The sequence below is a fragment of the Penicillium cinerascens genome, assembly GCF_028974065.1.
Source record: "Penicillium cinerascens strain IBT 15544 chromosome Unknown contig_24_segment0_segment0, whole genome shotgun sequence".
Classification (NCBI taxonomy): domain Eukaryota; kingdom Fungi; phylum Ascomycota; class Eurotiomycetes; order Eurotiales; family Aspergillaceae; genus Penicillium; species Penicillium cinerascens.
In genome coordinates this window covers 3,025,243-3,050,640 of record NW_026695290.1, presented here as the reverse complement: position 1 = coordinate 3,050,640, position 25,398 = coordinate 3,025,243, and the positions used below count along the sequence as shown (strand labels likewise).

The following is a 25,398-nucleotide window of genomic DNA, read 5'->3' as shown; positions in this document are numbered from 1 at the left end:
CCGGAAGTCCACGTCCTGTGAATGTGATTCTAGCATGTTGATGGTCAACAACCAACAGACCTCGGACTTTGGGGCTGTATTACCCCAGGTCTCCCCTTTTGGTGCCTAGACAGCGGGCATGACGTGTCGCGGAGCTACCAGTCTACCAGTCTACCAGTCACCACGTCAGAAAGAGCTCTTGTCTCAAAGAGAGCAAGGCGGAAGGAGTATCACATCATGGGTCTCCACCCGATGTGCTGCCTGTTCCTACGATTGTTTGGCATTTCCGATCCCCCCCCATCCGCCCCCCTTTCCCTTCCCCTTCCCTGGCTTCCCAGTTCTCTCGATTTCTACCACTTTACTCTTTCCATCTCCCTCTTTCCACCACTTCACCACTTCACCACCTCCTCTTACCCCCTTTCTATTTTTCCATTTCTTTTTCCCTCCTTACCTTTACCTCCCTTATTAATACATTTTCGCCACCTTTCTCCGTAATCACTCCACTCTCTTCGAAACCCAACCCAACTACCGCCCAACTTGAAACTTGACACGGTCGCGCGACACCCACGTCGTCGACGTCCATTCCTTCACCCCTTGATCTCCGCCACCACACCACCACATCACCACACCACCACATCTCCACTGCTACACAACCACCTTCCACCCTTCACTCTTCACCTACATATCCGTAATAATCCCATCGCATGGAGAGCCGACCGAATTGAACATTGCGTCATCCCTCACCTTTCCCCGGTTTTCACCGTACCTCGCATGGCGCATGGCATGTTTAGCCTTCTTCCCTCCTGGCCCTCTGCGATCGGAGGGAACAAGGTAATGGGCGAGGAAGTCAAGATGCTGGGTCCCTCCAGCTGCGCGCCCGGGGTCAACGGCATCTCGCTGCCCCCGATGCTCAAGCGCAAACGTTCAGATTCCTCCACGGCCGATGCTCCCACCACGACCAAAATTCGCACCGAAGATCCCGTCGCCTTCTCATCACAGCCAACGCCATCGCCGACCGTCGCTTCCGTGTCTGACCCCGTTGCATCGCCCGTCGCGCCTTCCCCCTCGGTCGCGGCCGCCCGTCCCCCGGCGCAGGCCGCCTCGGGCAAACCGGATGTGAATCGCTTGCGCGAGACCGTCACCGCTCAAATCAGCTTGGAAGTGCTGTTGAAGCACAACGAGTTGCGTCTGATCGACCAGGAGATCGCCAAGTGCCAGGTTGCGCTGGAGCAGCTGCGCCGTTGTTCAGAGATTCCGTATCCCGGGTCTGCGGTCGCCGGCGTGTCGGTCGACGTCAGTTCTGGCTCGGGCGCATCGTTGCTGCAGCCTGGAAATGGCGCAACACCGCTGTCGCCTGCGCCCTGGGGTGTCACCGAGGGACCTTACTCGCGTCACTACGCGAGATGGCTTCTCCCGGATCCTCGGTTTGACGGCGGTGAAGTTGAGTCTGGTTTGTCTGCGACCGCTGGTGCTGGCCTTCCGCTGGTCGAGGGCCGGTCCACGCGCGGAAATCCAGTCGACTTCAGTGTCCTGGCGGGCAAGACGCGTCCTTCGCGGAATTCCACGGGTGCCAAGCTGCAGGCTCTGCCGAGCGGGTATCCCGTTGTCAAGGAAAAGGCGGGCCCTATGATCGTCCGACGCAAGTCGGACCAGGTTATGGTCAAACTTGTCTGTCTGGACTGTCGGAGGGACAACTTCTCCAGTACCCAGGGTTTCATCAACCACTGCCGTATTGCGCACAACCGGAACTTCGCTAGTCATGACGCTGCCGCGATGGCATCTGGTGAACCAGTCGAGGTCGACGAAGCTGGCACCGTCGTCGGTGGCCGCAGTGAGTCGACCAGCAGTGTCGCAACTCCGGGTTATGTTCACCCGTTGATACGCTCCTCTACTCAACTCCCGACACCCTCAAATGCACTTCCCACTCCATCCAAGTATGCAGTCACTCCTCGGAAACAGTCTGAATTCATCTCCGCGGTCGCTACCCCTCCCGCCACCGTCCAGCCTACTCAGTCGCCTCGTCGCCATACGGAGCCTGTCAAGGCTGCTGTGAATCCCTCGTTCATGGCGTCTCCCGCCACTCCCCACCTTTCTGCTCTCATGCGAGACCGAGGCCTCGGTTTGAACATGAGCAAGTTGGTGGAAGAGTCAAGGACGCCTGTGGATCTGAGTGGCCTTTCCGATGATGAGTCGGATAGCGAAGAATCCGGACAACCAACCAGCAGAGCCAGCCAGGAGCCCTCTCAACAGCCCACTCCTGCCGCTCGACAGCCGATGCGCATGCCCACCGCGCAAGCAGCATCGGAGCGAACTGAGAGCCGTAAGGGTCTCGAAAGAGCAACCCACGGTCCTCAGCTGTCGCATGAGATGAGTCCCTCCCGACCCCAGTCTCACCAGCAGTCGAACATCGTGGAATTCTCGCTGTCCCGTCCGTTCCACCCGTCGCTGGCCGATACTTCCCGTGATGGGGAAGGCATCGACCACCCGGCGAATCTCAGCCCGCATACGATAGAGTCCAACCAAGCTCCTAGCTTGGTGAGCGATGACGAAGATGACTACGAGGCAGCTTCGGACTCTGACAGCCCCAGCTCTGAGGCCGGTGATCAGGATCAGGACTTCCGACACATCGAAGTGGAAGATGACGAACGCACTGCTGCGCCACCTGCTGCCGAGGCCAAACCCGGTCCCTCGCTGGCAAGTCCCGCACCGCAACCTGCCCCCACTCTCTCCAAGCCCTTGAAGAAGAGTCGGTCGAAGAACATCTCCATGATGCCCTTCAGCGACCGCAGCCAAGACGAGCGCGTGAACTACGTCCGTCCAACCGAGGACCCTTCCCAGCGAAACCCCGGTCGGAATCCTTCTCAGCCTCGATGATGTGTCCCTTTTTTACCTTCTATGTGTATTCGCTCCATTTCTTCTCTCCCCTCTGTACCGGGAACGTTATGGGCCAAAAGGCTCTAACGTTACCCGAGTGGATTCTTCCATACAATCCATGACTTCACCCTGCGTTTAAGGGCCATCTTGATGATGGGCCCACGGTGACGGATGATGACTCTGATTCTTGATGATGCTGTATTTGTTATTTGTTTAATGAAGACCTGTCCACGGCCAATGTGTACATAGCTGTGAGACCAAAAATGCGGTCTGGCTTGAGGCATAGAATGCGAAATGGACTTTGAATGTTCTTGGTTGTGTAGATGTAGACCAGTGTGATGGATATCTGCATACCTAATTTGACGTTAATTTGGCTGTTGTATTTTAAGTTACAGTAAAGTAACCTTAACCCCTTATCGATATGCTTATCAGCGATCAACGCGCCCCAGCTCAACTCCACGCGACTGTCGCAACTGTGCTGAACCAGTTGCCCAACTACCAAATCGATATTCCCGAGAGTCATAGTGCATAAACCCAGGATCACCTACAATCGGATTCTACTACACGTCGACAAACATTCATTCATTCACTATGACAACAAAGTTCAGCAGCTCAACCTCCCCTCTCCCCGCGCCGGCAAAGTCCTCCACGTCCCAAGCCAGCAAAGCAAGCCACGATCCCATCGCGCAGGGCAGCAACGAGCTCCCCTCATTCAACCCGAGCCAAATCACACTCTCCACATTCCAACACCTCCTCTCCCGCTACCCCCAAACCGTGGAGCAAGTCCACCGGCGCAAAGCAACTCTAAAGCTACAACCCAAATCGAAAGGCACGAAGCGCAAGACAAAAGACACAAACCCAGTCCAAAATACCGAAATCGACCCCTCACAAGAAGAGCATATCCGCAATGAAACAGAAAAGTTCATCGAGTTGGATACTTGGCGATACGAGGACATGCCCGCGACAATCTCAAAGCGGAAAGTTGCTTCTGGCAAGGATGGAGAGAAGGAGGAGGTATTCCTAAACAAGGAAGAGCTTGTCCGCATCATGGAGTGGAAACTGTACGTCCCATCCCCATTTTACGTCTCAGGATCGATGCTGACGCTGGACTAGAAAACACGGCCACTTCCGCCCAACTCTGATGGGCATGATAAAATCAAACCCGGAACCCCTCGTTCTAAAGTGCACTTCCTCGGCCATTTCCCTCCTCCCGTCTGCTACACCGGACTTTCCAAAAGCCAGCCTGGATGCCCTTGCGCCCCTCCGCGGCGTGGGTATAGCGACTGCGTCGGTGGTTCTCTCTATCGCTACGGCGCGGGATGAATACGAAGTGCCGTTCTACAGTGACGATACGTTCTTCTGGCTCTGTGCTGAAGAGTATCCTGGGAGTGAGACGGGGTCGAAGTATAAGAAGCCGAATGGGGATTTGAATGTCAAGTATAATGCTAATGAGTATCGGTTGTTGTGGGATAAGGCGCGGGAGTTGCAGAGGAGGTTGAATGGGGACATTGGGGAGAGTAGTAAGGACGGTGAAGGACGTGTGAGACTGGTTGATGTTGAGAGGGTTGCTTTTGTGTTGAGGAATTATGATATCGAGGAGGTTGATGGTGGTGGGGAGGAGGGGATGAAGAGGGATGAGAAGGGAAATAAGAAGATGAAGAGGTAAGGAGGAGGATTGGTGATATAAAGGGCTTGTTGCTCTTATACGCGAGTTTGAATATACGCGCGGGAGGACATCCATATCATCATATATTGCATCAAGTTGGGTAAAAAAAAAATAGTGGAATTAATTACTATGAAATTCCGAATTTCAATTCAAGATCGCAGATAGCAGATAGCAGATAGCAGTTTAGTGCTTGGACTCTCCGACCTCAATCTGGTCCGCGGTGACAGCAACCTTGAGGTCCTCAAGACGCTCCACGCCAGCAAGGCCAAGAGTCTCGTTGATTCTCTGCATGCGTAGGCGATCGGCTTCGGCAATACTGGCCTCAGAGCCGCCGAAGAACACATCTAGTTCCTCGAGTGTCTTATCTTTAGTTTCTGGGGCGAAGAACCAGATGAAAAGACCACCAAGACCGCTGAATATGGCAAAGAAGATGTAAGTGCCGTATTTCATCGAATTGAGCATATCTTTCGTAGTCAATCCAATAATGAAGTTGAAGAGCCTATTTGATTAAATAGTAAGTAAGTATCCCAAAGTAGTGATAGCTTGAGGAAAGACTCCTACCAATTGGTTGAGGCAACAATAGCAACACCCTTGGAGCGTTGACTGTTGGGGAAGATCTCCTGGGTCAAGACCCATGCGACAGGACCTGGAGTTGAAGGTTAGCAACTTGGGGCTGCAAAGTCAGAACGACAAGAGTAAAAAAAGTAGAACATACCCCAAGAGTAGGCAAAGTTCACAGCAAACAGCCAAATGAAAACAATGGCAACCCAGCCTTGTGTCTTGTCAAGGCCTTCGTGCTTGTCCCAATTCGGCTTATAGATACCCTCAACTGTGGCGACAACGATGTGGCAGCAGAACATGCCGATGGCACCGACGATGAGGAAGGTCTTGCGGCCAAACTTGTCAAGATAAAGAACAGAGGGCAGGGTAAAGGTGATTTGCAAAATTCCAGTCACACCAGTGGCCAGGAGGGTCTGCTTGGTGGAGCTGAAACCGAAGCTAGAAAAGATCTGCGGGGCATAGTATAGGACGGCGTTGATACCGGTAAACTGTTGACAGATCATGGTACCGCAGCCAAGGAACAGACGCTTCAGCATGTTCGGGGCAAACAGAGCCTTCCACGGTGCTAGGGCCCCGCCAGCTCCAACCGCCTCTTGTTCAGTCTCCTCGTCGAACATAACAGCAGCCTTAATTTCAAGGAACTCGGCGCGCACGTGAGGATCGGTGGCAGGAAGACGGCGCAGTCTCGAGAGAGAAGCGAGGGCGTCGTCCTCGCGGTGCTTCATCATCAACCAACGGGGCGAGAAGGGGAACCAGAACATGCCAAAGAACAGAATCCAAGCAGGGATGATCTGCAGGGCTAGCGGAAGACGCCAGGCAATAGTCTTCTGGCCGAGGCAGGTATGACCGTGGTTCACAGCGGCATTATAGGCGCCATCGAGGTAGGGGTTAGCGATACCCTCGGGGTTGCAAGTAGTGCCGCCGACATATTGCATGCCGTAGTCGAGCCAGAAGGAAATCGCGGTACCGATGGTGATGGAGAGCTGTTGCAGAGAGACCAGAGATCCACGAAGCTCGGGGGGAGCAATCTCGGCCTGGTAGAGCGGAATGACCATACTGAACATACCAATGCCAACACCGCCGATAATACGACCGGCAAAGAAGTAATTGGGATTCTGCGCACCCGCCTGTAGACCAGTACCAAGGGTGAAGATGAAGACAGCACACATCATGGCGTATTTTCGCGAAATGCGGTCAGCGAGTACTCCGTTGATAAGAGCACCGGCCCACGCTCCTAGCTCGAGAGCAGAGACTAGCCAACCCTGGATAGTAGAGCCCAGGAAGCGTGGGAAGTGGTTCTGGAAGTTCTCCATGACGAGAATGGGGCCCATCACTCCCTGATCGTAACCATACATGATACAACCCAGGGATGCAAAGCAACAGGTCAAGAAGACGAACGGGTTCTTCAGAAGACCCATCAAACCATGGGCCTTCTCCGCGTTGGCGCGGCCAACCACGGACTGACTGACCGCCATCTCTGAGTACGGAGGATGGAGAATGGAGGTAAAGTAAACTGTGAGAAAGGAAGAAATGAACAACAGGCGAAGGATTTTCCACGAGATGGGAAGATCAGTGGCATTATATAGCAATGCCGGCAAGCGTTTTTTTTAGTGTTTCTTTTACCGTCCGGGGTCAAAGTCCTTTCCCCAGACCATAAGCGACCGTTCTCGTATTCATGGTGCCAAATCCCCAGCTGAATATGCCCTCTAGACCACCCTGGGTCATAGGACTCTTCGTGCCAGACGGACTTAACAAGACGCTAAGCATGTGATTGGTTACACCCGGGGCAACGGTGACCCCGTGGAAAAAATAGATGTCTGTCCGAGTATCCGCGAAACGGACATATCAACCATTCAAGGCTAGCGCACGGTACCGACATTTCGCAGCCGAAAAGAAGCATTGGTGCATAAAGTCTCGGCGCTTACTATGGTTGGCACGTCCTCGCGGACAAGCCTCTGTGCCGAGAAACGCCACCAATCCTGTTGGTCCGCTGCCATTCGTCGCGTGGCCGTCCGCATGAATCCTTTTCCCCATACCCCAATGAGAGGCTTGAAATAGCACCGGCAAAATATCGGCACAAGCAGCTGAGAGTTGAGGTAGGATCCAGGAGTAACAGTGCGCACCTTGTGTGGCGTTCACCACTGGGCCCAAGCACCCCCCGAGAAATAAACAACCTGGGGTACTCCGTATTTTACGGCCGATCCAAACCTACACGAGTCAGATGGCGAGCAGCTTTTGCTCTCTCTCGCGATTGGCATATGAAAACGAGCCATAATAATAATCCGTGGTTCATAGAAGGGAACTTAAGCATAGTGTAGACCGAGAAAGGAAACAGCCTTCTCTGGAATCTGCTGGATCCCGCCGGTCCCAAAGGCTGGGATAGTTGGTTTCTGGTTCGTAACGTATTTAGGGGGGTTGCTGTGGCATTCTGGCACGCGTCTGACCCGGGGGGGATCTATCGACTGGATGGTTCCCAGCCTATTATCTTCGACGGCGTCTTTAACAGCCCATCTAGACCGCCAGTCGTGGGTATTCTCACCTGTTTTGTCTTAGGGACGACTCGCCAAGCCATCGGGAGTCGGGCTCGGTATCTAGAGATTGATCCCTGTCTCACCATATGCTAGATCTAGACGCTCGGTGAGCCGAATAAAAACATCGGGAGGCAAATCTGGGGTCAGAGCCAAGTATTTACCTTTTTGGGCCGCTTTGGGCGGAGACGAGCTGTAGCTAGCGGCGCTTTGCATTTATTCTCGGGGAACCGAGCCAGCCGAATTGCCTGCTTCTCCGAGGAGTGAACCCCTCCCCTGCCCCCCGGTGGTCAACTGCAGCCAATTGTAATCGCCGAGTATGTCCGTCCCTGGTTCTGGTCTAATACAACAGGAACTCAGCGGGACGTCGGATGTTCAGCCAATAGAGTGAGATACCATCTAAGTTTCTAGTCAGATCCCAGCCCCGGATTTGAAGCAGATGGCGGGGACTGAAAGGCTTTTTTCTGGGCGTCTGTTAAGCGGGGATCTTGTGTAGATGAGCTTGGACGTCTGGTGCGATTGATGCCCGTCCTGTCACGGCTTACTCCGTCCCGAATCCGCTTTTTTTTTGAGACTCTGACTTTGCATATTGCCTGCCTCACCTTTGTCCTACCTTTTTTCTTTTTTGAAAAATTTCTTATTTCTCTTTTTGACGCTCTCTATGGTTGAATTTCTGCCACTTTTTGAAACTCGAGGCTACCGACAATGAGGTTGTGTATTTCTATTTAGTCTGTTCTTTTGTAGTAGAATTAGTTAGACGTTGGTCTTGTAAGTCCACAATAGATGTGGCATTCATGAAGAATGGAAAGAAAATGAGAACTTTCAATAATTCCACAGTTGCTCTCCTGTACTAAGATTCCCAAGGACGAACACGCCCTCATTTGGAATAAGAGTAATAATAATAGATGATCGATGATCCCACACAGAGCCACCCCAGCAGCAAGTTTAGACCCGAAAACTCTAGTGCTTTGACGCCGTTAATCCTGAGTCGGTTCCCCATGTTAGAAACTAGCATTGGTCTTTGGTATCTTGGCCTTATTGGCCGCACTAAACGGCGGGTATCTGAACGCTAGCAGACGATCGAACCACTTTGGGGGACTCACAATAGCCCGCAGATGTGAAACAGATCTGTCCGGCATTAAGGAACTTGACATGCGCAACGCTGTTGGCCGCACGATCCACGTCTGCCGATTGACCGGTGATAGCAGCAGATTGGCCACCCAGCTCCAAGGCCACAGGGGTCAGATGTTTTGCCGCGGCTGCACTGATATGTCGATCCACGCTCGCAGAACCGGTGAAGAAGATGTAGTTTAAGGGGAGCTCAAGCAGCTTCGTCGTCTCACGAACACCGCCGCGGACCACTCTGACCGCGGTGGAGTCGAGATATCGTGTGACCAGGTCCTGGAGGAGATTTTGACACGCTACTATCAGTTCGGGCGGTTTTACGACGGCGCAGCAGCTCGAGGTGATGGCCGTGATGAGCGGCTGCAGTACAAGTAGTACCGGAAAGTTCTATGAACCACGATGAGAACGACGCCAAGAGGCTCTTTCCAGATTCGTGCCGCACCGAGTCGACTTGCAACGAAACTGTCTCCCGTCGGCTCATCCGCCGTCCGGGCATCTATGCTGTCCAGGTGATATAGGATATCTTTTTCGGATACCGGCGAGATCGGTGAGGTAGGTTTCGAAATCAGACCGATCCAGGTCATCCTTGACGGCGTCCACGATGGCCAGTTCGGATTTCTTCGGCCCTCTCATATCCGCCATTTTCCATACCCATCTTGTTAAACAAACTGCGAGGTAAAGTCACTCTTTTGTATAGTTTTGATGAGGGGAAGGGGGGAGCAGAATTAAAATCAAAGAATACGAATAAAGCACCAGCTTACGATCAATAACTTGCAGATTCGACCGCCATTATTACCGCTCAGTAATTGTTCTCGTCGATCAAACCTAAGGCTGAAATCTAATTTTCTTATCAATTTCCCCGCCCCCTGTTGATGAATCACTTTCGGCGCGCTCCGACTGGCTGCGGCTCCGACAGATACAGGTAATACGAAACCACCGGGTCGTATTCAACTTAGTGCTTACTTGGAGCATGTCCATGTCCCACTAGGGCGAACCAGTTCTGCGGGGATTTCGACATCTGCAAAGAATGGCTGAAGTGGGACCATGGTTTTGCTGCCGGATCAGAAGCCACCACAATGCTGCCTTGTTGTGATGCAACCCTGAAAAAGGATAATTCTTTTCGCGCGGAATAACGGAAGCTTGAGACGCTGCTTTGTTGAATTAGTTGTGCCACCGCTGGATTTAGACGAACCCATCAAAGCTGAAGATGTCTCCGAACGGTGCCTCTGCCTCAGTATTGTGGCCCTTCGTCTTGGTGGATGGCCTCCCTAACTTTCGCGACGTGGAAGGTCATGCGTGTCAACCTTTCACTGCAGCGTGCTCCTTGACCCAAACCGTCGATGAATCCCCGGCGGGGAGGTGGTGCATTCGGCCAGGATTCCTTTTCCGTGTAGTACAGCCGTGCCGAATCACCTCGGCAGGGACGGAATTGCCGACGAAGACCCTTGCTGTCCAAACCATTTTTATCTTTCGCTCGAAGAGCGAGATCCAGCTCCTGTCTGACCGCTATCCCAACCCCCTCCTCGACATCCCAGGGACGATCCGCCACACGGTGCCGATCTTCGATGATGGGGGACTACTCTCCCGTCTCCAGAACATTTAATCAACCCATTTTTTTTTGCTTCAGTAGACCAGCGAGTTAGCCACCTCAACTGGTTCTTTGGTTTTCTCCAATGTATCCTCCGCCCTCCCGTATGGTGAATATTCTACGTCTCACACAATTGAGAGCTGATATAATGACCATGACATCTGCGTCGGCGCCCGATCTATTATGCCGCAAAATAGACTCAGTAGGGAACCACGTGATGTTTACAGGCCCGGCGAGTCGCGACTCGTTAGACTCCATTTCCGCCCTCCTATCCATTTGGATCTTCCAATTTTTCTGTTTCACATCCTTGCCCTTAGGATGTTACAGCCGCTTCTCCCACTGACGCCATTACTCTGAGTGGGTCCCAAGGATGAAATCTTTCAGACATACAATGATGCGTTCTTTGTCCTCAGTCCGCAGGCAACCATTTTCAATACCTCCCCGGGAGCCCATTTTACCCCAAAACGAGATAGTGGATGAAGAGGTTTGCCCAGGCTATGATTCCAAAAAGTTCTATCCAGCGAATCCGGGCGAGGTACTTGCCAACCGCTATCAAATTTTGGTCAAGGTCGGCTGGGGGACGACCTCTACTGTCTGGCTTGCTCGTGACATGAGGGGGTAAAGTTCCTTTTGATATGAATATATCTGGTTCTTTGCTGATATTAAACAAATTCAGTCAAGATGAAGAACCGGAAAGCGTCGTAGCGCTAAAGATAACAAATACGGATAGCAGTCAACATGTAGCTCACGACGAACGCGAAATTGAAGAGCACATTGCGAAGACGGATCCCTCTCACCGTGGCTACCCATTATTTCGAACATGTTCAAAATTTTTCGAAATCACTGGCCCAGAGGGAAGACATCTATGCCTCGCATATGAGCCCATGAGGGAGCCATTCTGGGTTTTTCAGAGGCGTTTTGAAGGCGGTGTTATTCCACTTCCAATTGTCAAGACGTACATTCTTTTCCTTCTTGCAGGCCTTGATTATCTTCATACAGGATGCGGGATTGTCCATACAGGTGCTGCTCTCTCCTACCAAACTGGGTGATTTTGCCGACGACAGACTTATGTGTCTTTTAGATTTGAAACTTGAAAACATCATGGTCACCTTTGAACATCCGGCTGTGCTTGGAGATTTCATGAATTGCCAGCTCGATCAACCGGCTCAGTGTAAAATTGACTCCACAGGCCGACCTATCTATCGCAGTCACAAAGAATTTGGACCACTGAGGACATCGAGGAATATTCTTCCAAAAATTGTTGACTTCGGAGGTTCCACAAGGTTTCATTGCCAGGATGAGGGGGCATATATCCTATACAACCAGATCACTATCGCGCGCCTGAGGTTATCCTTGGCTGTGGCTGGAAAATGAGCACTGACATTTGGAATCTGGGTGTTCTTGTGCGTCTGACTAGGTAACGGCCCGATATAAATTGATCATATCGCTAATATTGCGCCAGCTATGGGATATCATCCAAGGGAAGGAACTATTCTCCCAGGTTCACGATCTGCAAGGTAACTACCAAGCAAAGGCGCATCTCGCAGAAATGATCGCTCTACTCGGTAACCCTCCTCAGGACTTGATCACAAGATCTCACTCGATGTCGGGATATCAATGGCCCGAATGCGTGAAAAACGTAGAAGGTGTGACTTGTGAAAACGCCGAGAAATATTTTGGCGGCCCATTTTTTGATCATAATGGTATTTGGAACATCCCAATTCCGTGTATCACATCGGACTAGGATCTTGCTGTGGTGCTAATAGGACATAAATAGGCAAATTTTTGTATGAGGAACTAATACCCGATCGAAAGCTCACGGACATACTCCCCTTGCTCGAAGAGAAGGAAAAAGAGAACTTCTTGTCGTTTGCAAAGATGATGCTTGCTTGGCTCCCGGAAGAGAGGAAGACGGCTCGTGAACTGATGGAGCACCCATTTCTTCGACGACCGACGAAAACAAGCAGGTGATGGGACTAGACAAAGACCGAGCAGGAGTTGAGGTGTTCAAATTTACTTACATCACGAGGAGCTGGTTAGGCCGTCCCAAGACCCTAGGTAAAGCTCCCAAGCACGATGTTGCTTTCTCCAGGTAGCTCTTAACACTAGAAGACATATTAACGAAGATATAAAACTAGAGAATAAACTAAGTCTAAGTGTGTGCGTGCAGATAAATATACACGATGATTAAGTCTAAATCAAGGACTGCAGATTCAATCTATATATCATAAAACATTTCGACTCACAACACTCCTCTCCCCAACATGCTCCCCACCAACCTTCCCATCCCTAGATTCACTCCGTACATCAACCTGATTCTCAACAAGAATCGCGTTAGGGATCGGCTTCAGATTCTGCATCTTGATCTCCCCCATCATCCGCTCCTCGCTTTCCGTAAACGCCAATCTAATAGTCCGATCTGTAGTGTTTGAATTTAGTCCCTGTTGCCTACTAGATCCTCCACCGATAGTCTGAAGTGCCCCAGAAGAGGGTCTATATGCCTTCTGCGAAGACTGGAACACGCCACCAAAAATCTTAGCCAACCAGGTGCGGAAAAGGTGGAAGACCATGGGCAGGTTTGTTGTTACGACTGCGACGAAGGTTTCGCGGGTGCCCCATTCGTTGGCGATCTCAGCGCCATCATCTGGTTCCTTTTACGTTCAATAATGGTTAGGAAGGGCTGTGAAGGAGATCGATGTTGAGTAGGACTCACGACTAAGAGAAGGACGCTTTTGAGGGTAGCGCAGACGAGAATGAAGACGCCGGCGCTTAGGACGATGGTTGTAGCGATCTTTTTGATGAGTTTTAGGCTTGATTTCCAGAGCATTGGGATTGGGATGAGGATTATGTAGGGGTCTGTGAGGAGGTTGGAGGCGAATGTTACTCCGATGACGGGTTTGGAGATTGCGGGTTGGCAGATGTCTAGGTGGGTGTTAGCGCGGTGGATGGTGATGAAGTGGGAAAGGGAAGGCTTACTGCCGGGGTCTGGGTTGATTTGCCAGTTTTTGTAGAATGGTCGGCATGAGGCGAATATTGCGATTATACTGGCGAGGAAGCATGCGACCACGAGCCCGAATCCGATCCAGATTGGGAGTTGGTAGCGACGACCTAGACCATTCTGGGTTGTGTTAGTTGGTGGAGTATAGCTCGCTGAGGAGGGTAAGCGTACCATGAGTCGAACGTAAAATGCCAGCATGGACAGCTTGAGAGAATTGATCAGGGCAACGTAGGTTGTCCAGCCCGCTACCTGGATTTTGGAGCCTATGACCCTGTTGCGAAGGGCGTAAATAACCATTTCCCAATCCAAATTAGGGTGTGTCTTACCTGGCTCCATATTCGGGATCACTGGGAGATAGTGAAGCCCGCTGAGCACTGGTCATGCTATTATTTGCAAGGCCATGCGCGACATTTCCCACGCTGTAGGCAAGTGCTGTCTGTGTGGTGTAGAATATCTGCAAAGATCACGATTAGCACTCCGTTCAGGCACTGGAGGACAAGGTACCGACAATTGCAATCCATATCAGGAGATCATCGAGTCGTAGGTTCCTCCAGCCCACGGTGATCACCCTCGCATATGTTCTGAGTAAGGTGGCGGTAACGCCGATTGAATAGAGCGTCCATAGCTCGACTGCGACTCTGTATGCGGCATCCGAGGCCGCGTCTCTTGGCTCAATCCCGGTAGACATGGCAAGTAGGTGGAGGTGGTGCCTTAAGAGTAAAGATGTGCCGAACAAAGCAGACTTCTTGCCATTGCTCTACCAGCCCACTTAGCTATTCTTCGCAGGCTACGATTTCGCACAGCAGGTGAAGTGCAGGAACAGAGAGAGGGAATTACAGGGAAACCATCTATAACAAAAGAGATTACACGAATGTCAGCTGCAGGACCGTCGGACCCAACTTGTTTTCAAATTTGGACCCGAACCCTTTTCCAGGACTTTGGAACCTTCTCTGCAGGTATCAAGGTTTTCGGAAGCGCCGTCTTAGTGAACAGGGGACAAATCCCTAAATTCTAGAATCCAACGAACGGAACTGTGACATGAGAATGCCAAGGCCGCATTAGATTAACTTCAGCCGAATGCAGAAGGTCCAGTGAGATCATAGAGTCGATGCCCCACTCCTCGGCCGCAGGATTCATCGTGGTTCCACATATTGCTGGGCTGGATCCGAGTGTCTTGGGGCGGGGTCTAAATTGAAGATTACTGGGTGCCGAAGGAGGGATAATAGCCTCGGCGGACATTGGCGCCCACGCGGCATGATGTGCAGGATAGGCTATTCACTGCGAACTTTGGTGGGGAGTACCGTATCTCGGGTAGTTTTAAACTTCACGGATCAGATACTGTAATCAGTAATGCATACCGTTCTGCACAAATTTCCTCAAATTCAAGGCTCCAATAGCAATCAATAGATAAGAGAGATTGATCAGAGACACCTGAGACAATGCAAATGTCCTCAATTTCAAGTTCTCCAATAGCAATCAATAGAGAAGAGAGGTTGATCAGAGACACTGTGAGACATAGCAAGTCACGCAATCCAGTGGATACATCGACATCACGGCGGGGTGATGGCCGGGCCCACATGTTTGGGCGCCAATCTACGCGAGATTTCTTGGTTCATTGCAATTGGACCTGCAGCCACACTCGTTCCACCCGTGGAAGACTCTAAGTGGAGCGTCATAAACGATATTCCCGGATCGGATAGTGGCGCCTCTTCCGCGCCAGAACCGGCATTCGAGCCGGGCACGAATGTAACATCACAGTTTGGTTCTGCATTAGTGTATAACTTTGACGAGATTTGGAATGTCCATTCACCAGTGAGAATCGAAATCAGCGCCGCAATACCAGATAGCTATGCAGATTGGAGAGGGAAAGCGGCGCGATGGAAGGGAACAAGGGGCTGGCTTTATTGAAATTCCGTTAAATCAAGTACTCTGTCATGCCATGTACTTTCCACAATATTCTTCAACTAATTTACGAGGACCGGTCTAACCTTTTCCAGTTCTGTCGAAATAAATCATGGCTTTCAGGCACGCCACGGCACGCACAGGCCAGGGATCCTGCATCGGCTTAGCCATCGGCACGTTTCTGAAACGACAAGGGTCCATTTAAAGCTCCCTGTTCTGTTCTTTTAACTTCTTCCCTTTCCTTTTTTCTCGGAACCTACCACATCCTGGGATCACGTCTTGAACTATGTATCGGCTCAAGCTGGAAGCTCTGACGGCGATCGCAGCGTGGGCCTTCGCTGCAGCCTCGAGCCCACCCCCTGTCTGTAACTACCTTGATGGCCTCTGCCCTCGGGACGATGATTTGGAAGCGCTCGGAGCTAAGCTTTCGAGTACTGCCAAAGTCTATTATCCCGGCTCGAGCGGCTTCAAAAATGTAACTACTCGGTGGTCGGTTTTGGAGGAGCCTAAAGTCAACGTCGTTGTGGTCCCTGGTACTGAGAATGACGTTGCTGAGATTGTAAGTCCTCGGTTCCTTAACCCCCACGCTCATACCAGAAAACCTTTCTAGTTTGCTCACTGTGTAAATTTAGGTCAATTTCGCAAACAAGAAACACCTGCCCTTCCTCGCATATAATGGTGTCCATGGATCTATCACCTCTCTGGGCAAGATGGACCACGGCGTCGGCATCTCTATGAGCCAGTTGAGCGGGGTGAAAGTAAACAGTGATGGAAAGACTGCCACGATTGCCGGTGGAACCATGTCCAAGCTCGTCACAGATGAGCTCTGGGCCGCAGGAAAGCAGACGGTGACCGGAACTTGCGAATGCGTCAGCCTTCTCGGGCCTGGGCTCGGTGGTGGGCATGGCTGGCTCCAAGGACAGCACGGACTCGTCGCGGATCAGTTCGTGTCGATGAACATTGTGCTTGCCAATGGTACTTTGACCAAGGTGGACGCAAACTCCGACCTCTGGTGGGCGATGAAGGGCGCCGGTCACAACTTCGGCATCGTCACCTCTCTCACCACCAAGGTTTATGACATTGAGCACACAGACTGGGCGATCGAGACTATCACCTTCAGCGGTGACAAGGTTGAGGCTGTCTACCAAGCTGCCAACGACTACCTCACCAAGAATGGCAAGCAGCCCGTCGATGTCGTCAACTGGTCATACTGGATGAACAACCCGGACGCGGATCCCAACAACGTAAGTTCCAACCCATATGAACGTACCCAGTATCAAAACTAACAAAAGTCAGCCCGTCATCGTAATGTACATTATCCAAGAAGGCGTGAAAGCCGTGGACTCAATCTACACGAAACCCTTCCACGACCTCGGCCCTCTATCTGTTTCACCAAACTCAGGAACCTACAAAGACCTCGCAGCCTGGACTGGTATCGCCAACTCATCCCCACCGTGCCAGAAAGTCGGAATGGCCAACCCCCGTTTCCCAATCTACCTCGAGTCCTACAACGTCCCCGGCCAAAAGGCAGCGTGGGACGTCTACGCCGCCGCCGTCCGGGGCTCCTCACCCTTCAACAACTCGATCTTCATGTTCGAGGGATACTCCACCGAGGGTGTGCACGAAGTGCCGTCCGATTCTACTGCTTTCGCCTTCCGCAGCGAGAACCTTCTTGCTGCGCCTTTGATCAACTACTTCCCGGCCGCCGGACTTGACCAGAAAGCGGCTGATCTGGGGCAGGAGTTGAGAAATATTCTCCTTGAGGGTAGCGGAAGGCCGAATATTAGGGCTTATGTCAACTATGCGTATGGAGATGAGACGACGGAGGAGCTGTATGGTGAGGCGGAGTGGCGGCAGCAGCGGCTGCGTGCGCTGAAGAGCAAGTATGATCCTGAGGGGAAGTTCAGTTTCTACGCTCCTATTCCGTGAGTGAAGGAGTTGAAGAGTTATGTATATACAAATCCAGTTTATCTGGTATTATGGACGTTCGATATATGATTAAAGTCTTGTGATGGAGCAACGTTCCGTCTTGCAGTCAACTGAGACCTTGGAACACCGGGAAAAGGTCTGTGCAGCTATGATCAAGCAGCAAAGTGTTCAAAGTGAACCTATGCGCCCATTCTAGATATCCACCACCGTATCTGCGATAAAGAGGCGGGGGTAGAAAGCGCAGCAACCCAGAGAAGTGCGTTTTTCATCTCTGAGCTGTTTGTCCTGTTCGTGCCATGCTAGAGAGTATCCCGAACACAATATTTATTTGGAAATGTTGATACTCGCCGGCCGACACATAACGATTGCAGTTATTGGCAGAATTGATTTCGCTGTATCATCCCATTCTGCACACTCCTCCTCCGTTAAACCAACTGGACGTTCCGGATCCAAGTAAGTAGTTTCCATTGGCATGAACCCATGGCGTTGATAGAACGATACCGCTGGAGGCACGGCCTCAATCCAAGCCTCCAGTCCCTTTTCGTCAGCTCGCTTCAGTCCCCATTCCATGAGCAGATTGCCTATGCCGCACTTGCGGTACTCCGGTATGGTGAAAAAGGTACCGAGGGTAGCGTAAGAATGCTGTCCGCTCTGTCCTGCTTTATGTTTGGCCTCGGCTTCACGGAGGATGCGAAATGCCTGGCTGGCAAAGATCTTGGCCCCACCTTCGGGATAGCGCTTTGACAGTGACCGGACACTTTGCTCGATGGAAGCAGTCTCTTGGGTGATGAAGAGCCACTGTGCGCCGCCAACGATCACGTCCTCATCTGCTCTGTCGGAATCAACAACCTTGAGCCACACATTTTCTATGTTTGTATGCTGCTCCTGGAGGTCTCCCTGGAGTTCCTTTGCGTATCGGGCTATTGATGCGACGCGGTTGTTGTCAGTGATAGGGCAGTATAAGCGAAAGATGGGCTGGAGAGGGTTTTCAAAAGCATTCCACTCTGCCGCGGTAATATTTGGGATATCATCGGTATGCGCCACGGCTAATGTTAAAGGCATGATCTCGTATCGTTTGAAGAGGCTGTGTATCTCAAAGCTAGGTTATTACCCAGGTTCTGGTTCACGTCTCGATCTACTATGAAGACCGCGCCCGGTGCAGAAGCGGGGTGTACATCGTGGGTGTACGACGCCACTGTCAGCAGGTCTACTATGTCAGGTTAGTAGGCTGGTCTGAAGGTGGAGCTAGGCTTGAGTTAGCCTCGGATGGCAGGACGGTCCAAATCTACGATGTAAGCACGGCGCCGGTGTATTTTTTCGCTTGAAGATCATTGTGATGGAGCTTGTTGATTCCCACATTTTGGGCCATGGGTCGGCCTCAAAAAGTGGACAGACCATAATGTGGGACACTGCTAACGATCGACATGAGATCTACAAGATGCACAGCTCTGTCCCTGAACCTATCGCCTGGTTAAATGACGAGACCACAGATTTGAGTCCCTATCATGTTCTTATTTTTGGAGTCGATCAGACTGTTTCTGTTTTATAGTGGTTTTATCCGGAAATCTTGAACAATCCAAATTAACTTCATACACTATGCTTAAAACCAAAACGCTACCACGACACCCAAAGCAAACAAGAGCAACTAGACCAAAGCCCCCAATCCCAATCCCAAAAATGCCATCCATCCCCCAACAACCTTGATCGTCGCCGCCGCAGCCTTACTAGGAGTACTTGTAGCCTCAAGTCCAGACAATGACTTAGTCGGCCCCGACTCAGACCCATTATTCTCCTCAAGTCCGCTGTGTGTACCAGTAGGCGTGGCAGAAGTAGATTCGGCAGAAGCACTCGACGATGAACGCATAGAAGATGCAGAAACAGGGGTGGACTGGACGGTTCCGGTCATTGTGGTGTGGGTGCCGTAGGCCTTTGCGTTGATGCAGTTTTGTTCGCGGATTTGTTGTGCACCGAAGCGGTTGGGGTCTTCGGGGCAGTTGTCGTAGCAGCTTTTTGAAGTTGTTAGTATCGTGGTGTGGTTATGAGGGTCAAGTGGATGGGGGACGTACTTAGCGACGTTTTCACTGCCTGTGCATTTGCAGTCCCAGTCGTTGGAAATGCAGTTCTCGAGTTCGAATTTCATGTCGAGTAAGCATTGTTCGACGACCCTGTTTTGTTAGATGTATGCTAAAGATGTCATGCGGGATGTATAGAACTTACTTGTGCGCAGCGCATTTTGTGGTGGTAGCGGTGCTAGCGGTGGTGGTTGCATCCTTGGCAGCGGCTAGGGATGCCGAGGCGGCGAGGATAAGGGGTAGTTTGGTGATGAAGCGCATCTTGGATAGCGTATAGTGATTGTTAATCTTGATTTTGGGGTAATCAAGTGGAAGTTACGGGTAATGGTGTGTATGCTGGCCTTGGAAGTAGAAAACAGATGTAGAAATTATGCGAAAAGAATGAACAGAAGAGTGTACTGATATACGAATTCCCCCGGCATTCCATTGCATTGCAAAAAATGGAGCAACTGACTTCCCATCGGTAAACGGGTCTAGATCCGGGGAAATGTCATCCGGGGATAAGATCTCAGAGGGGGCTTGGCTCAATGGATATTTACTCCGAACCGGAGGCTAGGCTTATTTTGCAGAAAGGTCTATATACAAGTCCTCGATCTTGGAGGTTTGATAGTCCAGGGTGACTGGTGGGTATCTTGTTCCTACCAAGGGCTTTACTAGATCGAGCCGGATGATATTGAGGTTTTTTCTGAAAATTTTGGTCCGTGGCTGGTAAAAGAGGTCTAGGAGAGATACGGTAGACCAGTCATGTGCCTCGTGCATCCCTAGGAGCCCAGGGGTGCATTCTTTGACCCAAAATGGTAATATACTTGCCGGTCAGTTCAGGAATGTCACGGCCAATGCAGGGTCTGCTCTACTGCCTCGAGATGAACTGCCTGAATGACTTCGTCCGAGACGGGTACCTGCATGGAAATACTGAACGGGCATTGGTCTAGTCGGGTGGAGACGGAAACATTCTCGGAATTTGAACATAATTGAGTATCATAAGGATCAATTTGTCTATGGACAGGTTATCATTTCAGTATCTATCGTGATGCATCCACCAAGGTACACCAGTATAGTGTATTCTCGCATCGGACTATTCATTCGTCCTAATTTACAGGCCCTTGGCCTGCTTAGCCTCGGCGAGAGCCTCCTTTAGCGCCGCCAGGGCCTTGTCAACATCATTGCGGTTGGGGTCAGAGATACTGACACCCATGTGGCCGAAGCGAATATACTTGGGAGCGATCTCCTTGTGCAGACCAGCTGCGAAGATCACACCACGCTTCAGCAGACCGGGCAGGACGTCCGGTGCAACCAGACCCTGGGGTAGGTACATGGCGGTCATGCCGTGAGCCTGGCATTCGGGCTTGGGAGCCACCTGGGTCATGCCCAGCTCGGCAACGGCGGCCTTGACACGGTCCGAGGCAGCAACGTGGATGGCGAAGCGCTCGGCCATGGGTCGGGCGGTGATCTGGCTAAGGGTGGTGTGCAGGGCGTGGACGAGCTGGGTGGGAGGGGTAGCGAAGTACGAGGGCTTGTTGTTCTCGTAGTTTTGCATGATGGGGAGCCAGTTGGCAATGGAGGCGTAGTAAGCGCTGGCCGGGGTCTTGCGGGCAGTGGCGGCCTGGATGGCGCGGCCGGAGCACATCACGATGCTCAGACCGGGAGGGCAGCCAATGGCCTTCTGGCTGGCAGTGACCACGGCATCGAGGTCCCACTCGTCGAATGCGATCTCCTCCGAGCCAACACTGCAGACACCATCCACGACGACCAGGGTGTTGGGGCTGACACGGCGGACGACCTGGGCAATGGTCTTGATGTCATTGAGGACACCGGTGGAGGTGTCGACATGAGTGATAGTGATGACCTTGTAGGGCTTCTGCTTGAGGGCGTGCTCGATTTCCTCAAAGGCGGGGCGGTCGCCAATCGGGGCGCGGAGGTGTGTAACCTGGGCACCGTAGGTCTCCAGGCACTTGCCGAACGAATCGCCGAAGTAGCCGGTGTTCAGGACCAGGGCGTTCTCGCCCTTCTCAATCAGGTTGGCCGATACCAGATCCCAACCCAGGGTACCACTGCCGGCGATGATGAAAGGCTGCGCGGAGGGGTTGGTGGACTGGAACAGCTTGCGGGTGAGGGTTATGGTCTCTCCGAAGACCTTGACGAAGCCGGGAGCGACATGGCTCTCACTAACATGGAGAGTCAGGTCAATTGATCTACATTAGGTAGAGGAGAGAGAGGTTGGAGGGGGAGGGGGGGGAGGTCAACTCACGCATAGTGGGACATCGACTGCAGGACAGCATCGTCGAATTCGATGGGGCCCGGGATGAGCAGGGTGTTGTGAGGGGCTTGGGTAGACATGGTAGGCTGGAGATCTTTGGAGGGGGAAGGAAGGAAGAATCGAGAGGTCGATAGGTTTATATTCGATGTCGTCAGGAGCGAGAGAGTTTCTCTCGGTCGAGAAGGGAGTGTTAAGCTCAGGCAACGGCAGGCGCTGATCCAGGTGTCTGGAAATCAGGCTTAGGCGCTGCGTCGTCGACGTGGGAGCCAGCTTTCCGATTCGCGGCGGGCCGCGGGGTAGACTCTGGATTGGAGGGGAGGGCTTGTGAATTCCCGAGGAAAACGCGAAGGTTCGGGGGTTGCCGCCGGTGGTAGCGTGGGATTCAATTGGCTCGGGGGCGGGAAGTATACAGCACGAGTGTTTGATCGCTGTGATAACTGAAGAATTCACCGGGAACTGCTTCCGGGGATGGGTTATTTATCAAAGAATTGTAGTTGTCAGACTCCATTCCCAACATTTTTTCCACCCTCGTCGGCGCAGTCGGAGCCAGACGAGCGGGCGGACCCTTCCGGCTTTCGGGCACGGTACGTGACGGTGCCTTGCCCTACGCTGTACATTCTATATTAACGTCAACGGAAATCTGGGGGATGCTTTGTCTAATCAATTCTTCTTATCGGAGTTGTTTTAATTGTTTTCCCGTATAAATTGTGATTTTTGGTAGCTGGAAAATGTGTACTATATAGGAAGGCCCGACTTTACAACTTTCCTACCAACTTCTGAGCTATATCACTCCGTGTTCTATAAACTTCATTTGCAGTAAAGCTCTATACCTCCGGTGTCAATGCCACCCCCTCACTGCCCAGGTGTATCACCGCATCGTATTCTCATGCAGTCTGGTGTTTTCGCAGTATGCATCGTCCTGATCAACCCAACGTTTTGCGGCGACCTCCGCTCTGGAAAGCATTGACGCAAATACCTTTAGATTGGATTGGACTATTCTAGCCGAGTATCAGTCGGGCGAGAGATTCGGTCTCGCGAGCCAATACCTATCGGGAGCTTCACGATCGGGTCCGCTCCCGGCGCCTTATCGCGCTAATCCTGATACGGCAGTCAAATAGGGCATAGGGCCTGACGTGGCTTCCCCGCGAAGAGCATCAACGGCCTACAATCGTTCTTGGACTCCGACTGGAAGGGCCCATTGAATCTCCCCATCTTCCCCTGCCCCACCATTCCAGCATGACCGCCCGCTTGGTCTTGGTCATCGGTGACCTGTTCATCCCTGACCGAGCTCCTGTGAGTCCTGCCAGGAGCTTGATGATGCAACTCCGACTAACCTATCACTGCTAGGACCTTCCGGCCAAGGTACACTCCCTCACCTGCGATGACCGGTGCCCATTCAACTAACCTCTGCCGCCAATGCTAGTTCCGGAAACTCCTCACCCCCGGAAAGATCGGTCAGATCCTCTGTCTGGGTAACCTGACCGACCGCGAGACCTATGACTTCCTTCGCCAGGTAGCCCCCGACCTGCAGATGGTCAAGGGCGATTTCGACGTCGACTCACCGAATCTCCCGCTCTCGAAGATTGTCAATCATGGTAGCCTGCGCATTGGTTTCACCCATGGCCACACCATCATCCCCCCGGCGACGCCGATGCGCTGCTGATCGCAGCCCGACAGATGGACGTTGATATCTTGCTCTGGGGCGGTACACATCGCTTCGAGGCATTCGAGATGGAGGGTCGCTTCTTCATCAATCCGGGTAGTGCGACTGGTGCCATGACCTCTGGTTACACCCCAGAAACTGAGGAGCCTACGCCCAGCTTCTGCTTGATGGACGTAAGTGTAGCCATGCTACTACTATCCACCAAACTGTACTGACACCCCGATCAGATCCAAGGCGATGTTCTCGTGTTGTATGTCTACCAGCTGAAGACGGACGCCAATGGAGTTGAGAATGTGTCGGTCGAGAAGGTTTCATACCGCAAGAACCACGCTCCTGCTCCTGCTCCCGCTCCCGCTGCTGCCGGTGTGCCTGCACCTGCCTCTTGATTCACGCCTTTACATTGGTCGTTCTCCCCCATTCCTCCCACTCCGTGTAAATAGTTTCCTCCCTGCCGCTCATCACGTGTGTTTTGATTTCTTCATCGAGCTCAGATTCTACACCTGCCAATCTGCTTCCCTGATACCTTGAGCTAGTTTTCAATCAACGCAATACATAGATTTAACATTTCATTCAATCAAATCAGCACCTATGCTGCCTAGTCATTATCGTAGTGAGCTGCCGGTACTTCTTGACCCCTACTTGGACCGTGACTCGCCATTGGATGAATGTTTGCATTATGTGCCCTATGCAGGTAATACACCAGACGTTAATACCTTCTATATTCTGTTCATACAGAGAATGGTATTCCCTGGGTGTCAAAGTATGCTGTACACGCCAAGAATCGAAGTCGTTCATCGGAACCCCGCTAGTCCCGGAACGGCAAGCCTCCGATTCCCAATCTCATCGCGCCTCGTCTCTCTTTCGCCCCGCAAGACTGAATAGACCTTCATTGAGCCGGTCTTTCTTTATTTAATACTAAGAGACTCCCCGCATACTCTTTGAGCACCCTCGGGTCCTCCTACTCTGCCACCACAGGCCCCCGCGGATTCGCCCGATCGCACCAGAGAGCTCCAAGTGCTCATCGCATCGGTTTTCATAGCTGCTTGCACCGGCTACGCAGGCACAAGCACTCCTCTAATTTACCTTTCCGATCATTATGTCTGCCGAAGGTACCGAGCTCAAGGATGAGCAGCTCCCTCCCCAGGAGGAGGGCGGCGAAGACGATGTACGTGGAAGCTGCGATGCGCGTGAAATTCATCGCAACAAACCCCGCTCCTTCCCTGGACCCTCTGAAGAACAGTTTTAACTCATTGATTCGTTCAGGAAGAAATTGCCGCCATGAAGCGTCGAGTTGCGGAGATGGAGTCTGAAGCCGCAAAATTGCGCGAGATGCAGTCCACCCTCGATCAGCAGTCCGAGAGCCTCCAGGAGAACAAAGAAGACATCGATGCACGGAGTATATTTGTTGGCAATGTGGACTACGGTGCCTCACCTGAGGAGATCCAGGCACACTTCCAGAGCTGCGGTTCTATCAATCGGGTCACTATCCTGTTGGACAAATTTTCCGGCCAGCCAAAGGGGTAGGTCCTCTATCAGCAGACAAGCAAAGAGATACAGACATTAACGGGAAATTTTGAACAGTTATGCCTACGTCGAATTCGCCGAGCCTAGTCTCGTGGCCCAGGCCTTGGTTCTGAATGAGAGTGTCTTCCGCGGTCGCAACCTGAAGGTGAGTTATACGCCTTCCCGACATCAACTGTGTCGCTTTTGAGCCACAACGCTAATACCGAATCGAACAGGTCACTCCTAAGCGTACCAATCTGCCCGGCATGAACCGGGGTCGTGGACGGGGCCGTGGTGGTCGTGGCGGCGGCCGTGGCTTCCGGGGCAGCTATCGCGGTGGTGGCTATCGCGGCCGGGGTCGTGGCTATGCACCTTACTAGACGTTAGACTCGATGCTTTCGAGACCATTCTCTACCTCTTGTCCTCGACTGGCAGATACAAGCCGGGGCATCCCATCCCCACTCCGTCGGTCCCGCAATGCCGTGACTGCCGGATCCCCAAAAGAAATGAATTGGCCCTCTCGTCGGGTTCTCAGGGAGTGGATTTGGAGTAAGAGTCATCCGGATGTACAAATAAGCGGACAGTTTCGAGAGCCTGATTGCGGGCTTTCCGGGAACTGTGTAATTCATGAAATCGGCATCAGGTTACTGGCTTTGAAGCAATTCCACAAACGTATGGATGGAGAAAGTAGTTGCATAATACATTCGTCAGTTTGCCAAAAACCAGGATTAGACACAATTTCGTTGCCTAACT

General features: G+C 52.0%; 13 protein-coding genes across 13 annotated transcripts; 7 read left to right on the top strand and 6 right to left on the bottom strand.

The window, feature by feature from the left end:
- Positions 1-750: 750 nt before the first annotated feature.
- N7498_004253 (uncharacterized protein) lies at positions 751-2,853 on the top strand (the record flags this gene model as incomplete). Its single annotated transcript, XM_058451315.1, has 1 exon — positions 751-2,853. One exon carries the CDS (start codon positions 751-753, stop codon positions 2,851-2,853), a length of 2,103 nt encoding a protein of 700 aa, XP_058310777.1.
- A 591-nt stretch (positions 2,854-3,444) lies between these two features.
- On the top strand, positions 3,445-4,513 carry N7498_004252 (uncharacterized protein; the record flags this gene model as incomplete). Its single annotated transcript, XM_058451314.1, has 2 exons — positions 3,445-3,914; positions 3,967-4,513. Coding segments are annotated over 2 exons (1,017 nt in total), but the record flags the coding sequence as incomplete, so codon positions are not given.
- Positions 4,514-4,702: 189 nt separating this feature from the next.
- N7498_004251 (sugar porter family MFS transporter) lies at positions 4,703-6,555 on the bottom strand (the record flags this gene model as incomplete). Its single annotated transcript, XM_058451313.1, has 3 exons — positions 4,703-5,018; positions 5,081-5,165; positions 5,235-6,555. The coding sequence occupies 3 exons, from the start codon at positions 6,553-6,555 to the stop codon at positions 4,703-4,705; spliced, it is 1,722 nt and encodes a 573-aa protein (XP_058310775.1).
- Positions 6,556-8,655: 2,100 nt separating this feature from the next.
- On the bottom strand, positions 8,656-9,375 carry N7498_004250 (uncharacterized protein; the record flags this gene model as incomplete). Its single annotated transcript, XM_058451312.1, has 3 exons — positions 8,656-9,093; positions 9,129-9,229; positions 9,270-9,375. The coding sequence occupies 3 exons, from the start codon at positions 9,373-9,375 to the stop codon at positions 8,656-8,658; spliced, it is 645 nt and encodes a 214-aa protein (XP_058310774.1).
- Positions 9,376-10,715: 1,340 nt separating this feature from the next.
- On the top strand, positions 10,716-12,292 carry N7498_004249 (uncharacterized protein; the record flags this gene model as incomplete). The annotated part of the gene is given in 5 exon segments (XM_058451311.1): positions 10,716-10,939; positions 10,998-11,331; positions 11,342-11,680; positions 11,784-12,024; positions 12,099-12,292. The coding sequence occupies 5 exon segments, from the start codon at positions 10,716-10,718 to the stop codon at positions 12,290-12,292; spliced, it is 1,332 nt and encodes a 443-aa protein (XP_058310773.1).
- A 254-nt stretch (positions 12,293-12,546) lies between these two features.
- Positions 12,547-14,007, bottom strand: N7498_004248 (uncharacterized protein; the record flags this gene model as incomplete). The annotated part of the gene is made up of 5 exons (XM_058451310.1): positions 12,547-12,972; positions 13,035-13,439; positions 13,491-13,590; positions 13,646-13,773; positions 13,828-14,007. The coding sequence occupies 5 exons, from the start codon at positions 14,005-14,007 to the stop codon at positions 12,547-12,549; spliced, it is 1,239 nt and encodes a 412-aa protein (XP_058310772.1).
- Positions 14,008-15,507: 1,500 nt separating this feature from the next.
- On the top strand, positions 15,508-17,150 carry N7498_004247 (putative FAD-dependent oxygenase; the record flags this gene model as incomplete). The annotated part of the gene is made up of 3 exons (XM_058451309.1): positions 15,508-15,780; positions 15,854-16,465; positions 16,518-17,150. 3 exons carry the CDS (start codon positions 15,508-15,510, stop codon positions 17,148-17,150), a joined length of 1,518 nt encoding a protein of 505 aa, XP_058310771.1.
- Positions 17,151-17,474: 324 nt separating this feature from the next.
- N7498_004246 (GNAT family N-acetyltransferase) lies at positions 17,475-18,212 on the bottom strand (the record flags this gene model as incomplete). The annotated part of the gene is made up of 1 exon (XM_058451308.1): positions 17,475-18,212. One exon carries the CDS (start codon positions 18,210-18,212, stop codon positions 17,475-17,477), a length of 738 nt encoding a protein of 245 aa, XP_058310770.1.
- A 583-nt stretch (positions 18,213-18,795) lies between these two features.
- N7498_004245 (GPI anchored serine-threonine rich protein) lies at positions 18,796-19,483 on the bottom strand (the record flags this gene model as incomplete). Its single annotated transcript, XM_058451307.1, has 3 exons — positions 18,796-19,156; positions 19,217-19,315; positions 19,368-19,483. 3 exons carry the CDS (start codon positions 19,481-19,483, stop codon positions 18,796-18,798), a joined length of 576 nt encoding a protein of 191 aa, XP_058310769.1.
- An 832-nt stretch (positions 19,484-20,315) lies between these two features.
- N7498_004244 (alanine--glyoxylate transaminase) lies at positions 20,316-21,559 on the bottom strand (the record flags this gene model as incomplete). The annotated part of the gene is made up of 2 exons (XM_058451306.1): positions 20,316-21,387; positions 21,471-21,559. 2 exons carry the CDS (start codon positions 21,557-21,559, stop codon positions 20,316-20,318), a joined length of 1,161 nt encoding a protein of 386 aa, XP_058310768.1.
- A 1,156-nt stretch (positions 21,560-22,715) lies between these two features.
- Positions 22,716-23,142, top strand: N7498_004243 (uncharacterized protein; the record flags this gene model as incomplete). Its single annotated transcript, XM_058451305.1, has 3 exons — positions 22,716-22,772; positions 22,827-22,841; positions 22,903-23,142. The coding sequence occupies 3 exons, from the start codon at positions 22,716-22,718 to the stop codon at positions 23,140-23,142; spliced, it is 312 nt and encodes a 103-aa protein (XP_058310767.1).
- Positions 23,143-23,210: 68 nt separating this feature from the next.
- On the top strand, positions 23,211-23,528 carry N7498_004242 (Vacuolar protein sorting-associated protein 29; the record flags this gene model as incomplete). The annotated part of the gene is made up of 2 exons (XM_058451304.1): positions 23,211-23,315; positions 23,370-23,528. 2 exons carry the CDS (start codon positions 23,211-23,213, stop codon positions 23,526-23,528), a joined length of 264 nt encoding a protein of 87 aa, XP_058310766.1.
- A 570-nt stretch (positions 23,529-24,098) lies between these two features.
- N7498_004241 (polyadenylate-binding protein) lies at positions 24,099-25,029 on the top strand. The gene is made up of 4 exons (XM_058451303.1): positions 24,099-24,307; positions 24,406-24,662; positions 24,724-24,811; positions 24,882-25,029. Exons 1-4 carry the CDS (start codon positions 24,239-24,241, stop codon positions 25,023-25,025), a joined length of 558 nt encoding a protein of 185 aa, XP_058310765.1. The 5' UTR covers positions 24,099-24,238; the 3' UTR covers positions 25,026-25,029.
- The last annotated feature ends 369 nt before the right edge of the window (positions 25,030-25,398 follow it).